Source organism: Argopecten irradians, chromosome 6 (genome assembly GCF_041381155.1).
Source record: "Argopecten irradians isolate NY chromosome 6, Ai_NY, whole genome shotgun sequence".
Classification (NCBI taxonomy): domain Eukaryota; kingdom Metazoa; phylum Mollusca; class Bivalvia; order Pectinida; family Pectinidae; genus Argopecten; species Argopecten irradians.
The window spans coordinates 45259936-45274470 of record NC_091139.1 but is presented as its reverse complement, the minus strand read 5'-3'; the positions used below and the strand labels follow the sequence as shown (position 1 = coordinate 45274470).

The following is a 14535-nucleotide window of genomic DNA, read 5'->3' as shown; positions in this document are numbered from 1 at the left end:
AAGACCGGAGACACCCTCTTACTACACCAAAGTATTTTCACATGTGCTAATTTTCTTGCATTTGAAACCTATACCCTAGTACAGTAATACACAGGAAATTAGGCTAATTAAATTATTGATGTTTGAGATATGACAGCCTTGGAAACCCAGGTAACTATATATCTCTATGGTAATCTGTATGTGTAGGCTGTACGTGTAGTCAAGTGGGTAACCCACAACAATGAATCAGGGATGAAATTTAACAGATCCATGAAATCTTGTGAAATTAATTTATTCACAATAGAAACATCACCGTACAATACCAAACAATTTCCATTCACATGATGACTTACATCTAACGTTTCGTTGTATAAACATTCTTTTCACCAATTTCACATTCAGATTAATTCAGATGCACAACTTTTCACTCTAACTTCCTTACAATAATATTTACATGTATACACACTATCAAAAGTAGCTACATGATTGTGTTTTATGTATATTACTTGTTGGTATGGTACAAACTGCTAAATTTTCTGAGTTTTTTCTTCTATTGATTATATCTATAGAAATGTCATGTGGATCACCATATTAACATACATTTGATACCTTTAATATCACAATATCCATTACAACTTTACTTAGCAGTCCTGTTTACACACACGTACCTGTAAACCTTAACTTTATTTCGTGTGAAATTTATTTTCACAAACTTTCCATTCAAAGTTTTGTGATTATTAATCTTGGAGAAGAAGTAAGATTCCAAGTCATAAATTCATAGGTATGTGAATTTGTATGTTATTCTACAAAATGTTGATCCCTGTGAAGTTGTTTTGGAATGGAAATCACCTAACTTTATTGCCATGATCATGAATTCCAGTTCTGGTAAAAGGCAAGGATGAATACTATAAAGCACTTTAATACTTTAGGGGATCAATATTTCGCAGTTTCCTATGCCGGGCATATTTGCGGAGGATAAATATTGTGATCAGGAAAATCAATGAATTTCTGAATATTTCACTTGTGTATAGAATTTGTGGATTTCAGTGAGAACGTAAATAAAGTACAAATAAACCAGCCATGAATATAAGTGTTATACTGTAGCATGTGTGATTTGTCTGTTTAACTTTGATACCAATGTTCCCTCCTCCCTGGTCCAGTTCATAGTCATATATTTTCTGTTCAACTCTTTCAACCTCCTGACATCAAGTTAAGAATTCTGATAACAGTTTGAACAAGTTTTCTCTCAACATAAATATACATGTCGGTATGTTATTTACATCCAATCAGTTCACATACGTAAATGTACATATCTTTATCACTTCTATCAGCCTCTTAAATTCAGGCTGAAGCCATTTAATAATAAAACAACTTATAACCTCTCAAATTCGACTTTGATCAAGATGTCTAAACTGTACAACAAGCCATTTCATGGTTTTGAGTTCTGGCTATTGGCATCACAACTTTGCATCAAGTTTGTCACATCCTTTTAGATTTAGTTTGTTGGCTTCAAACTTTAATGAAAAGAACAGCAAAAGTCTTCACATTTTCTCCAGCTCGTACTTGAAGTGTTTACACAAAAGTGAAAATTTATCACATCCTCTCTAGCTCGGACTGTAATCGTTTAAACTGAGCGACAAGCCTTCGGTGATGATCGGTCATTCTCATGGTCTGTAGTTCCACCAGGTAGGTCGCCACAAAATCCAGACAAAGCGTGGAGAAGGGTCGCCTTAAAATACAACAATAACTCAAAATCAAACATTTCATTTCCTTAATCTGTAAGTATGGTTTAATGCAAGCTTCAAAAAAATTCCAATACTACTTTTTATAACTAGAAATGGCAACAAGATATAACTGCAACAGTGGATATTCCACATGGTCTAAACCAACAGCGAACACCATGTTGGTATAAGAGATATGTTGACTGTAAGATGTGATAGGACATCTCGAAAATGTAATAGTTTTAACTACAGATACAAACCTTTCATATGTTGTTATAGGAGATGGGTTGGCCATAAGATGTGATAGAACATGCAGGTAATGTAATAGTTTTAACCTCAGATACAAACCTTTCATATGTTGGTATAAGAGATGGGTTAGCCGTAAGATGTGATAGGACATCTCGAAAATGTAATAGTTTTAACCTCAGATACAAACCTTTCATATGTTGATATAAGAGATGGGTTAGCCGTAAGATGTGATAGGAGATGCGATAGAACATCCAGCAAGTGTAATGGTTGTTGAATGGTCTGCCAATATGGATCCTAGAAAAAACGAATGGAATCTTAAAGAATGACCACCTAAAGTACAGATTCATTACAACAAGGATACACAAACTGTTTAGCTTGATAGGTGCTACACAACCGACAAATAGTCATTCCCGGTACAGGAAATTTGTATTTTCAATCAATAACAAAATTTTACACACATTTTACTCCATATTTTACTCTTTTGATACCCCTGGGCAGTTTGAGCTTCTTAAATGATGGGTTACTTCATATTCCTTTTACATTCTTTTAAAAGATTATAACTATAATGTACATTAACTGCTAAATCTTAAAATCATGTTTTTGGGAAAGTTTCTCGACCGAGAAGGACTTACTCGAGACTTGAACATCCTGTCGTATATCTCTAACAGTTTCGGGGGCGGTACTCCAATCTCCAGTAACATCTCGTACACCCAGGAGGGAGTGAAACCCAGCTCACAACTCCGCTGTTCTATATACTTCACCAGAAATGCTGAAAGACAGATAAAACGTATGATGTTTCTGTTGTTAGCAATTTTACTATATATATTTTTTAAATTACATGGGGGTCAAAATACCATATACAATACTACACCTATATTAAAAAGTAATTCAAATAGAATGACGTGCTCCTGGTATCACTTACTGTACACCAAATTCTATTTCAAAATCAATTCACAGAGAGTTAGTTTTGTTGATTTAAAAATTGGATCAAAATTCTTTTCAATATAAGAACTGTCCCCAGAGTGGCCGACTAATACCCCCGCTGCTCAAATTTAGTAATAACTGTATTAATATGGGACACTCCAGAACCATATATAGTTTACTCGACTCCCAAATTTTATCAAAATCTGTCTAGCAGTTTAGGAGGAGTTTGCTGGACAAATTTGTGTTTACAGACAGACAAGCCGATTCCAATAACCCACCCCAACCCTCTTATTTTTGTTGCGGGTATAATTACTACTACGAATAGGAAGATATCAATGTACAGAGACAAATTTAGCTCAATTTACAGAATTTGAGATGCAAAACTTCATGCAAATGGAGTGAAAGTGAAATACTTATTTGATGCATTCTTCCTTTCAACTTCTCAAATTGTTTTGATATTTTTTTGCATTAAAGTTACAAATTTATCCTAATACACACAAAATCATGCAAGATGCATCATTCTGGTGTATCAAAATCTATTTTAAAATGAAATGGATTAACTTGCCCCATCTCTTACCTAAGGGGAAGTATCGTTCTGTCTTGATATACTGCTTCCCAATCGGCTCCATTTTATTCCTGATATTTTTTATTCTGTTTGGAATGGCCATTCCAATCGTAGCATCTACTTCTGCAAAAGGAAAATAAACTTTTAGGAGCAAGAAGTGTACATATAGCCAAGGTAACTGTAAAAATTTGAGAAAAACATATTGCAGACTTCTTTATCACAATGCACAAAGTGTCTCGATCCATGAATATCAGGAAAGCAAACCAACTCCCATCAATGATTGTTGTGAGAATACTCGGATCTCATCTAACCTCTGGTTAGTCTCAATATCTAAATTTCAAAGGCTTCAATTATGCTTCTATGGCAAAAGATTGTTTTTGAAATGATCCCTTTCTCTTCTGTATCCTTAAACATGTAAATTTCACCCAATAAGAGAGCCCATTTTGTTACCATGGCAACAAATTATTTTGAAAATGTTGGCACTCACTCTGTATTGAATTTGCCATTCACCGATTGACATTCAACCTCCTATATTTGCCATCTGAATGTAGTGCAACGTTGACTACAGTGGTTTCAAAAATCCTTACAGGACATGAGTAAAGTATGATTTACCGTCAATTAGTCCCACCTTCCAATGATTGTGACCTCATCGTTTGACATAATTTCTGTGACGACATAATCACTGGAAGGTATGAATAATTTACAGACAATCGTACTTTAACCAGGTCGTTTTGGGATCTGGAAACCCTAGTAATGTCTGTTGATAACAACCTTTATCAATGGTTGAAACCTTAGTATTGTCTGTTGATACCAACCTTTATCAATGATTGAAACCCTAGTATTGTCTGTTGATACCAACCTTTATCAATGATTGAAACCCTAGTATTGTCTGTTGATACCAACCTTTATCAATGATTGAAACCCTAGTATTGTCTGTTGATACCAACCTTTATCAATGATTGAAACCCTAGTATTGTCTGTTGATACCAACCTTTATCAATGATTGAAACCCTAGTATTGTCTGTTGATACCAACCTTTATCAATGATTGAAAACCCTAGTAATTGTCTGTTGATACCAACCTTTATCAATGATTGAAACCCTAGTATTGTCTGTTGATACCAACCTTTATCAATGATTAAAACCCTAGTATTGTCTGTTGATACCAACCTTTATCAATGATATCAACTTTTATCAATGATTGAAACCCTAGTACTGTCTGTTGATACCAACCTTTATCAATGATTGAAAACCCTAGTATTGTCTGTTGATACCAACCTTTATCAATGATTGAAACCCTAGTATTGTCTGTTGATACCAACCTTTATCAATGATTGAAACCCTAGTATTGTCTGTTGATACCAACCTTTATCAATGATTGAAACCCTAGTATTGTCTGTTGATACCAACCTTTATCAATGATTGAAACCCTAGTATTGTCTGTTGATACCAACCTTTATCAATGATTGAAACCCTAGTATTGTCTGTTGATACCAACCTTTATCAATGATTGAAACCCTAGTATTGTCTGTTGATACCAACCTTTATCAATGATTGAAACCCTAGTATTGTCTGTTGATACCAACCTTTATCAATGATTGAAACCCTAGTATTGTCTGTTGATACCAACCTTTATCAATGATTGAAACCCTAGTATTGTCTGTTGATACCAACCTTTATCAATGATTGAAACCCTAGTATTGTCTGTTGATACCAACCTTTATCAATGATTGAAACCCTAGTATTGTCTGTTGATACCAACCTTTATCAATGATTGAAACCCTAGTATTGTCTGTTGATACCAACCTTTATTAATGATTGAAACCCTAGTATTGTCTGTTGATACCAACCTTTATCAATGATATCAACTTTTATCAATGATTGAAACCCTAGTACTGTCTGTTGATACCAACCTTTATCAATGATTGAAACCCTAGTAATGTCTGTTGATACCAACCTTTATCAATGATTGAAACCCTAGTATTGTCTGTTGATACCAACCTTTATCAATGGTTGAAACCCTAGTATTGTCTGTTGATACCAACCTTTATCAATGATTGAAACCCTAGTATTGTCTGTTGATACCAACCTTTATCAATGATTGAAACCCTAGTATTGTCTGTTGATACCAACCTTTATCAATGATTGAAACCCTAGTATTGTCTGTTGATACCAACCTTTATCAATGATTGAAACCCTAGTATTGTCTGTTGATACCAACCTTTATCAATGATTGAAACCCTGTATTGTCTGTTGATACCAACCTTTATCAATGATTGAAACCCTAGTATTGTCTGTTGATACCAACCTTTATCAATGATTGAAACCCTAGTATTGTCTGTTGATACCAACCTTTATCAATGATTGAAACCCTAGTATTGTCTGTTGATACCAACCTTTATCAATGATTGAAACCCTAGTATTGTCTGTTGATACCAACCTTTATCAATGATTGAAACCCTAGTATTGTCTGTTGATACCAACCTTTATCAATGATTGAAACCCTAGTATTGTCTGTTGATACCAACCTTTATCAATGATTGAAACCCTAGTATTGTCTGTTGATACCAACCTTTATCAATGATTGAAACCCTAGTATTGTCTGTTGATACCAACCTTTATCAATGATTGAAACCCTAGTATTGTCTGTTGATACCAACCTTTATCAATGATTGAAACCCTAGTATTGTCTGTTGATACCAACCTTTATCAATGATTGAAACCCTAGTATTGTCTGTTGATACCAACCTTTATCAATGATTGAAACCCTAGTATTGTCTGTTGATACCAACCTTTATCAATGATTGAAACCCTAGTATTGTCTGTTGATACCAACCTTTATCAATGATTGAAACCCTAGTATTGTCTGTTGATACCAACCTTTATCAATGATTAAAACCCTAGTATTGTCTGTTGATACCAACCTTTATCAATGATATCAACTTTTATCAATGATTGAAACCCTAGTACTGTCTGTTGATACCAACCTTTATCAATGATTGAAACCCTGGTATTGTCTGTTGATACCAACCTTTATCAATGATATCAACTTTTATCAATGATTGAAACCCTAGTACTGTCTGTTGATACCAACCTTTATTAATGATTGAAACCCTAGTATTGTCTGTTGATACCAACCTTTATCAATGATTGAAACCCTAGTATTGTCTGTTGATACCAACCTTTATCAATGATTGAAACCCTAGTATTGTCTGTTGATACCAACCTTTATCAATGATTGAAACCCTAGTATTGTCTGTTGATACCAACCTTTATCAATGATTGAAACCCTAGTATTGTCTGTTGATACCAACCTTTATCAATGATTGAAACCCTAGTATTGTCTGTTGATACCAACCTTTATCAATGATTGAAACCCTAGTATTGTCTGTTGATACCAACCTTTATCAATGATTGAAACCCTAGTATTGTCTGTTGATACCAACCTTTATCAATGGTTGAAACCCTAGTATTGTCTGTTGATACCAACCTTTATCAATGATTGAAACCCTAGTATTGTCTGTTGATACCAACCTTTATCAATGATTGAAACCCTAGTATTGTCTGTTGATACCAACCTTTATCAATGATTGAAACCCTAGTATTGTCTGTTGATACCAACCTTTATCAATGATTGAAACCCTAGTATTGTCTGTTGATACCAACCTTTATCAATGATTGAAACCCTAGTATTGTCTGTTGATACCAACCTTTATCAATGATTGAAACCCTAGTATTGTCTGTTGATACCAACCTTTATCAATGATTGAAACCCTAGTATTGTCTGTTGATACCAACCTTTATCAATGATTGAAACCCTTGTATTGTCTGTTGATACCAACCTTTATCAATGATTGAAACCCTAGTATTGTCTGTTGATACCAACCTTTATCAATGATTGAAACCCTAGTATTGTCTGTTGATACCAACCTTTATCAATGGATTGAAACCCTAGTATTGTCTGTTGATACCAACCTTTATCAATGATTGAAACCCTAGTATTGTCTGTTGATACCAACCTTTATCAATGATTGAAACCCTAGTATTGTCTGTTGATACCAACCTTTATCAATGGTTGAAACCCTAGTATTGTCTGTTGATACCAACCTTTATCAATGATTGAAACCCTAGTATTGTCTGTTGATACCAACCTTTATCAATGATTGAAACCCTAGTATTGTCTGTTGATACCAACCTTTATCAATGATTGAAACCCTAGTATTGTCTGTTGATACCAACCTTTATCAATGATTGAAACCCTAGTATTGTCTGTTGATACCAACCTTTATCAATGATTGAAACCCTAGTATTGTCTGTTGATACCAACCTTTATCAATGATTGAAACCCTAGTATTGTCTGTTGATACCAACCTTTATCAATGATTGAAACCCTAGTATTGTCTGTTGATACCAACCTTTATCAATGATTGAAACCCTAGTATTGTCTGTTGATACCAACCTTTATCAATGATTGAAACCCTAGTAATGTCTGTTGATACCAACCTTTATCAATGATATTGAAACCCTAGTATTGTCTGTTGATACCAACCTTTATCAATGATTGAAACCCTAGTATTGTTGTTAATTCTGTTGATACCAACCAATTTATCAATGATTGAAACCCTAGTATTGTCTGTTGATACCAACCTTTTATCAATGATTGAAACCCTGGTATTGTCTGTTGATACCAACCTTTATCAATGATTGAAACCCTAGTATTGTCTGTTGATACCAACCTTTATCAATGATTGAAACCCTAGTATTGTCTGTTGATACCAAACTTTATCAATGATTGAAAACCCTAGTATTGTCTGTTGATACCAACCTTTATCAATGATTGAAACCCTAGTATTGTCTGTTGATACCAACCTTTATCAATGATTGAAACCCTAGTATGTCTGTTGATACCAACCTTTATCAATGATTGAAACCCTAGTATTGTCTGTTGATACCAACCTTTATCAATGATTGAAACCCTAGTATTGTCTGTTGATACCAACCTTTATCAATGATTGAAAACCCTAGTATTGTCTGTTGATACCAACCTTTATCAATGATTGAAACCCTAGTATTGTCTGTTGATACCAACCTTTATCAATGATTGAAACCCTAGTATTGTCTGTTGATACCAACCTTTATCAATGATTGAAACCCTAGTATTGTCTGTTGATACCAACCTTTATCAATGATTGAAACCCTAGTATTGTCTGTTGATACCAACCTTTATCAATGATTGAAACCCTGGTATTGTCTGTTGATACCAACCTTTATCAATGATTGAAACCCTAGTATTGTCTGTTGATACCAACCTTTATCAATGATTGAAACCCTAGTATTGTCTGTTGATACCAACCTTTATCAATGATTGAAACCCTAGTATTGTCTGTTGATACCAACCTTTATCAATGATTGAAACCCTAGTATTGTCTGTTGATACCAACCTTTATCAATGATTGAAACCCTAGTATTGTCTGTTGATACCAACCTTTATCAATGATTGAAACCCTAGTATTGTCTGTTGATACCAACCTTTATCAATGATTGAAACCCTAGTATTGTCTGTTGATACCAACCTTTATCAATGATTGAAACCCTAGTATTGTCTGTTGATACCAACCTTTATCAATGATTGAAACCCTAGTATTGTCTGTTGATACCAACCTTTATCAATGATTGAAACCCTAGTATTGTCTGTTGATACCAACCTTTATCAATGATTGAAACCCTAGTATTGTCTGTTGATACCAACCTTTATCAATGATTGAAACCCAAGTAGTATGTCTGTTGATACCAACCTTTATCAATGATTGAAACCCTGGTATTGTCTGTTGATACCAACCTTTATCAATGTATTGTCGATTGAAACCCTAGTATTGTCTGTTGATACCAACCTTTATCAATGATTGAAACCCTAGTATTGTCTGTTGATACCAACCTTTATCAATGATTTGAAACCCTAGTATTGTCTGTTGATACCAACCTTTATCAATGGTTGAAACCCTAGTATTGTCTGTTGATACCAACCTTTATCAATGATTGAAACCCTAGTATTGTCTGTTGATACCAACCTTTATCAATGATTGAAACCCTAGTATTGTCTGTTGATACCAAACCTTTATCAATGATTGAAACCCTAGTATTGTCTGTTGATACCAACCTTTATCAATGATGAAACCCTGGTATTGTCTGTTGATACCAACCTTTATCATCAAACCCTGATTGAAACCCCATAGTACTGTATCAATGATGTGAAACCCTAGGTAATGTTGATACCAACCTTTATCAATGATTGAAACCCTAGTATTGTCTGTTGATACCAACCTTTATCAATGATTGAAACCCTAGTAATTGTCTGTTGATACCCAACCTTTTATCAATAGATTGAAACCCTAGTATTGTCTGTTGATACCAACCTTTATCAATGATTGAAACCCTAGTATTGTCTGTTGATACCAACCTTTATCAATGATTGAAACCCTAGGTATTGTCTGTTGATACAACCTTTATCAATGATATTGAACCCTAGTATTGTCTGTTGATACCAACCTTTTTATCAATGATTGAAACCCTAGTATTGTCTGTTGATACCAACCTTTATCAATGATTGAAACCCTAGTATTGTCTGTTGATACCAACCTTTATCAATGATTGAAACCCTAGTAATGTCTGTTGATACCAACCCTTTATCAATGATTGAAACCCTAGTATTGAGGCTGTTGATACCAAAACCTTTATCAATGATTGAAACCCTGGTATTGTCTGTTGATACCAACCTTTATCAATGATTGAAACCCTGGTATTTCGTCTGTTGATACCAAACTTTATCAATGATTGAAACCCTAGTATGTCTGTTGATACCAAAAACCTTTATCAATGATTGAAACCCTAGTATTGTCCTGTTGATACCAACCTTTATCAATGATTGAAACCCTAGTATTGTCCTGTTGAACCAACCTTTATCAATGATTGAAACTAGTATTGATCTGTGTGATACCAACCTTTATCAATGATTGAAACCCTAGTATTGTCTGTTGATACCAACCTTTAGTATCAATGATTGAAACCCTAGTATTGTTCATGTTGATACCAACCTTTATCAATGATTGAAACCCTAGTATTGTCTGTTGATACCAACCTTTATCAATGATTGAAACCCTAGTATTGTCTGTTGATAACCAACCTTATATCAATGATTGAAAACCCTAGTATTGTCTGTTGATACCAACCTTTATCAATGATTGAAACCCTAGTATTGTCTGTTGATACCAACCTTTATCAATGATTGAAACCCTAGTATTGTCTGTTGATACCAACCTTTATCAATGATTGAAACCCTAGTATTGTCCTGTTGATACCAACCTTTATCAATGATTGAAACCCTGGTATTGTCTGTTGATACCAACCTTTATCAATGATTGAAACCCTAGTATTGTCTGTTGATACCAACCTTTATCAATGATTGAAACCCTAGTATTGTCTGTAACCTTTATCAATGTCTGTTGATACCAACCTTTATCAATGATTGAAACCCTAGTATTGTCTGTTGATACAAAACCTTTATCAATGATTGAAAACCCTGTATTGTCTGTTGTTGATACCAACCTTTATCAATGATTGAAACCCTAGTATTGTCTGTTGATACCAACCTTTATCAATGATTGAAACCCTGGTATTGTCTGTTGATACCAACCTTTATCAATGATTGAAACCCTAGTATTGTCTGTTGATACCAACCTTTATCAATGATTGAAACCCTAGTATTGTCTGTTGATACCAACCTTTAATCAATGATTGAAACCCTGAGTATTGTCTGTTGATACCAACCTTTATCAATGATTGAAACCCTAGGTATTGTCTGTTGATACCAACCTTTATCAATGATTGAAAACCCTAGTATTGTATTGATACCAACCTTTATCAATGGTTGATAACCAACCTTTGATACAAACCTTTATCAATGATTGAAACCCTAGTAATTGTCTGTTGATACCAACCTTTATCAATGATTGAAACCCTAGTATTGTCTGTTTCGATACCAACCTTTATCAATGATTGAAACCCTAGTATTGTCTGTTGATACAAACCTTTATCAATGATACTCTGCCATAGGTTTTCTACCAGAGCAGCGTCAAACAACCCCAGCACAGTGGTTAAAATGGCCAGTTTACACTCGGGACAAGTCAAATTTGTCTGCAAACTCCTCTCATACAGCTACAACAAAGAGATTTCATTGATTTATTTAAGTTTCACACTTTTTATGGCTATAACTGTTACATTTATTCTATAATACTGGTGAGAGTGGTACAGGTGTTACCTAACAGGTTTGTTGGTGGACGAAAGCCACAAACCAGTGGTCAGTATCTGGTAACTGTCCCACATAGGATTCGAACTCGTGACCCAGAGGTGGGGGACTTATGGTCGAGACATCTTAACCACTCGGCCACCACGGGGCGGCCCTGTGTTCCAACACATTAGCACTACTCCTCAACATTTAGAATAGTGAGCCAGGTATTGATTGTGGTTTGTCACCTGGTACTCCGGCTTTCCTCCACCTTCTTAATTTGGCACGTTATTAAATGATCCTAGCTAGTGCAGTTAATAGGATATATAAAACAAATCTCATATCCGATGTTGGTGAAATTCAGATATAATACCCCGAAAATTATTCACACTGATATCTTTAATATCACAGATGAATTTTACTGTGACATGCCCTGGCCTACAAAAGCATCATTACAGCAAATCAGATCACCACTTAAAATATCCAACAAAATGTTTTGTACCGATTGGCTGCTGAAATTGACTACATACCATTTCAAAGTTTTAACTACACAATCAATGTAAGCATTCATCTCTGATTTATCAGTACACAATCTATTACAAGTGTGACCTACTCACCAGGGTGAGATCTAGCAGATCAGAATCAAGCCGACTCAAAGCTTCCGTAATACTCTGATGGTTACGGTCTCGTCTTTTACTTAAAGCGTTCTGAACTTGGAGCTGTAGTCTACCAACCTACAAGGAAGAGACATTTTACATTGTACCACTTTTCTCGGTTTATCAAACAATACAAAATTGTAAATTATATATACAACATGTGCTGTATTGCAGCATGGCATTATGCTAAATTGCAGTACATGCTGCAACCTTCTCTCTATTTTATCTAATTTGATAGAGTATGATTGCAGCATGTGTTGTAATGAAGCAATTGGCATATCTCATCAGCATATTTATGCTGTATTCATGCTCAAAAGCCTGTAGCATGATGCCAGCACACCCAGCAGCATGGTTTCAGTATATGCTACATTCAGTACATGCTGCAAATTGATAATGGGCATCATTCAATGCATCCATCTACCACTTCCTCACTTTTCTGACATTTCATTTCTGCATACACTTTGATCCTCATAGACTCACCTCCATTTTCTCCTCCAGTTCATGCAGGAATTCACCTTCCGCAGCAGAACAGGTGCGTGACGTGGAACTTTTGGCACACATAATGGCTCTGGATAAGTACTCAATCCTTTGTTGTAGTCTCACATCAGTTCTACAACAGCAGGATGAAAACATATATAGAGAGAGATGGTTTTAAGGTTTTACTTGGAGAGAGATGGTTTTAAGGTTTTACTTGTACTTTATACCAACTCATTTTCCTTTTTTTAAAAGAAATTCTCATTTTGCCTAACATTTTGTTTTTAAAATTGGCCCTAAATGATCCTGACAAACAAACAAAAGTCTAACACATTTTTCATGGCAATTTTAAATTTTGCGATTTAATGCATATTTGAACCAAAGCTTAAACACTTTTGCATAAATTTCATTTAGTCCTTGATATATCAAAGCTATATTACACATGTCTATCTGCTAGTCTTGATATATCAAAGCTATATTACACATGTCTATCTGCTAGTCTTGATATATCAAAGCTATATTACACATGTCTATCTGCTAGTCCTTGATATATCAAAGCTATAATTACACATGTCTATCTGCTAGTCTTGATATATCAAAGCTATATTACACATGTCTATCTGCTAGTCTTGATATATCAAAGCTTTATTACACATGTCTATCTGCTAGTCTTGATATATCAAAGCTATATTACACATGTCTATCTGCTAGTCTTGATATATCAAAGCTATATTACACATGTCTATCTGCTAGTCTTGATATATCAAAGCTATATTACACATGTCTATCTGCTAGTCTTGATATATCAAAGCTATATTACACATGTCTATCTGCTAGTCTTGATATATCAAAGCTCCCTTTTCTAGCTAGTATTACACATTCTATCTTGATATATCAAAGCTATATTACACATGTCTATCTGCTAGTCTTGATATATCAAAGCTATATTACACATGTCTATCTGCTAGTCTTGATATATCAAAGCTATATTACACATGTCTATCTGCTAGTCTTGATATATCAAAGCTATATTACACATGTCTATCTGCTAGTCTTGATATATCAAAGCTATATTACACATGTCTATCTGCTAGTCCTTGATATATCAAAGCTTTATTACACATGTCTATCTGCTAGTCTTGTATATATCACATGTCTATATGCTTCTTTTATATCACAGCATGTCTATCTGCTAGTCTTGATATATCAAAGCTATATTAACACATGTCTATCTGCTAGTCTATGATATATTCAAAGCTATATTACACATGTCTATCTGCTAGTCTTGATATATCAAAGCTTTATTACACATGTCTATCTGCTAGTCTTGATATATCAAAGCTATATTACACATGTCTATCAAAGATTTATTACACATGCTATGACTCTGTCTTGATATATCAAAGCTATATTACACATGTCTATCTGCTAGTCTTGATATATCAAAGCTTTATTACACATGTCTATCTGCTAGTCTTGTGTATATATCTTGGAAATCAAAGCTATATTACACATGTCTATCTGCTAGTCGCTTGATATATCAAAGCTATATTACACATGTCCTATCTGCTAGTCTGTATATCAAAGCTATATTACACATGCTATCTGCTAGTCTTAGATATATCAAAGCTTTATTACACATGTCTATCTGCTAGTCTTGATATATCAAAGCTATATATTACACATG

General features: G+C 34.4%; 1 protein-coding gene across 1 annotated transcript in view; it reads right to left on the bottom strand.

Moving 5' to 3' along the window:
• Nucleotides 1–255: 255 nt before the first annotated feature.
• Nucleotides 256–14535, bottom strand: part of LOC138326554 (nuclear pore complex protein Nup155-like) — an 84984-nt gene continuing 70704 nt past the window's right edge. Inside the window, 8 exon segments of the mRNA XM_069272651.1 lie at nt 256–1708; nt 2137–2243; nt 2582–2718; nt 3451–3561; nt 11522–11609; nt 11611–11648; nt 12332–12452; nt 12855–12984. Coding sequence (XP_069128752.1) covers nt 1573–1708; nt 2137–2243; nt 2582–2718; nt 3451–3561; nt 11522–11609; nt 11611–11648; nt 12332–12452; nt 12855–12984 — 868 coding nt within the window. The 3' untranslated portion in view covers nt 256–1572.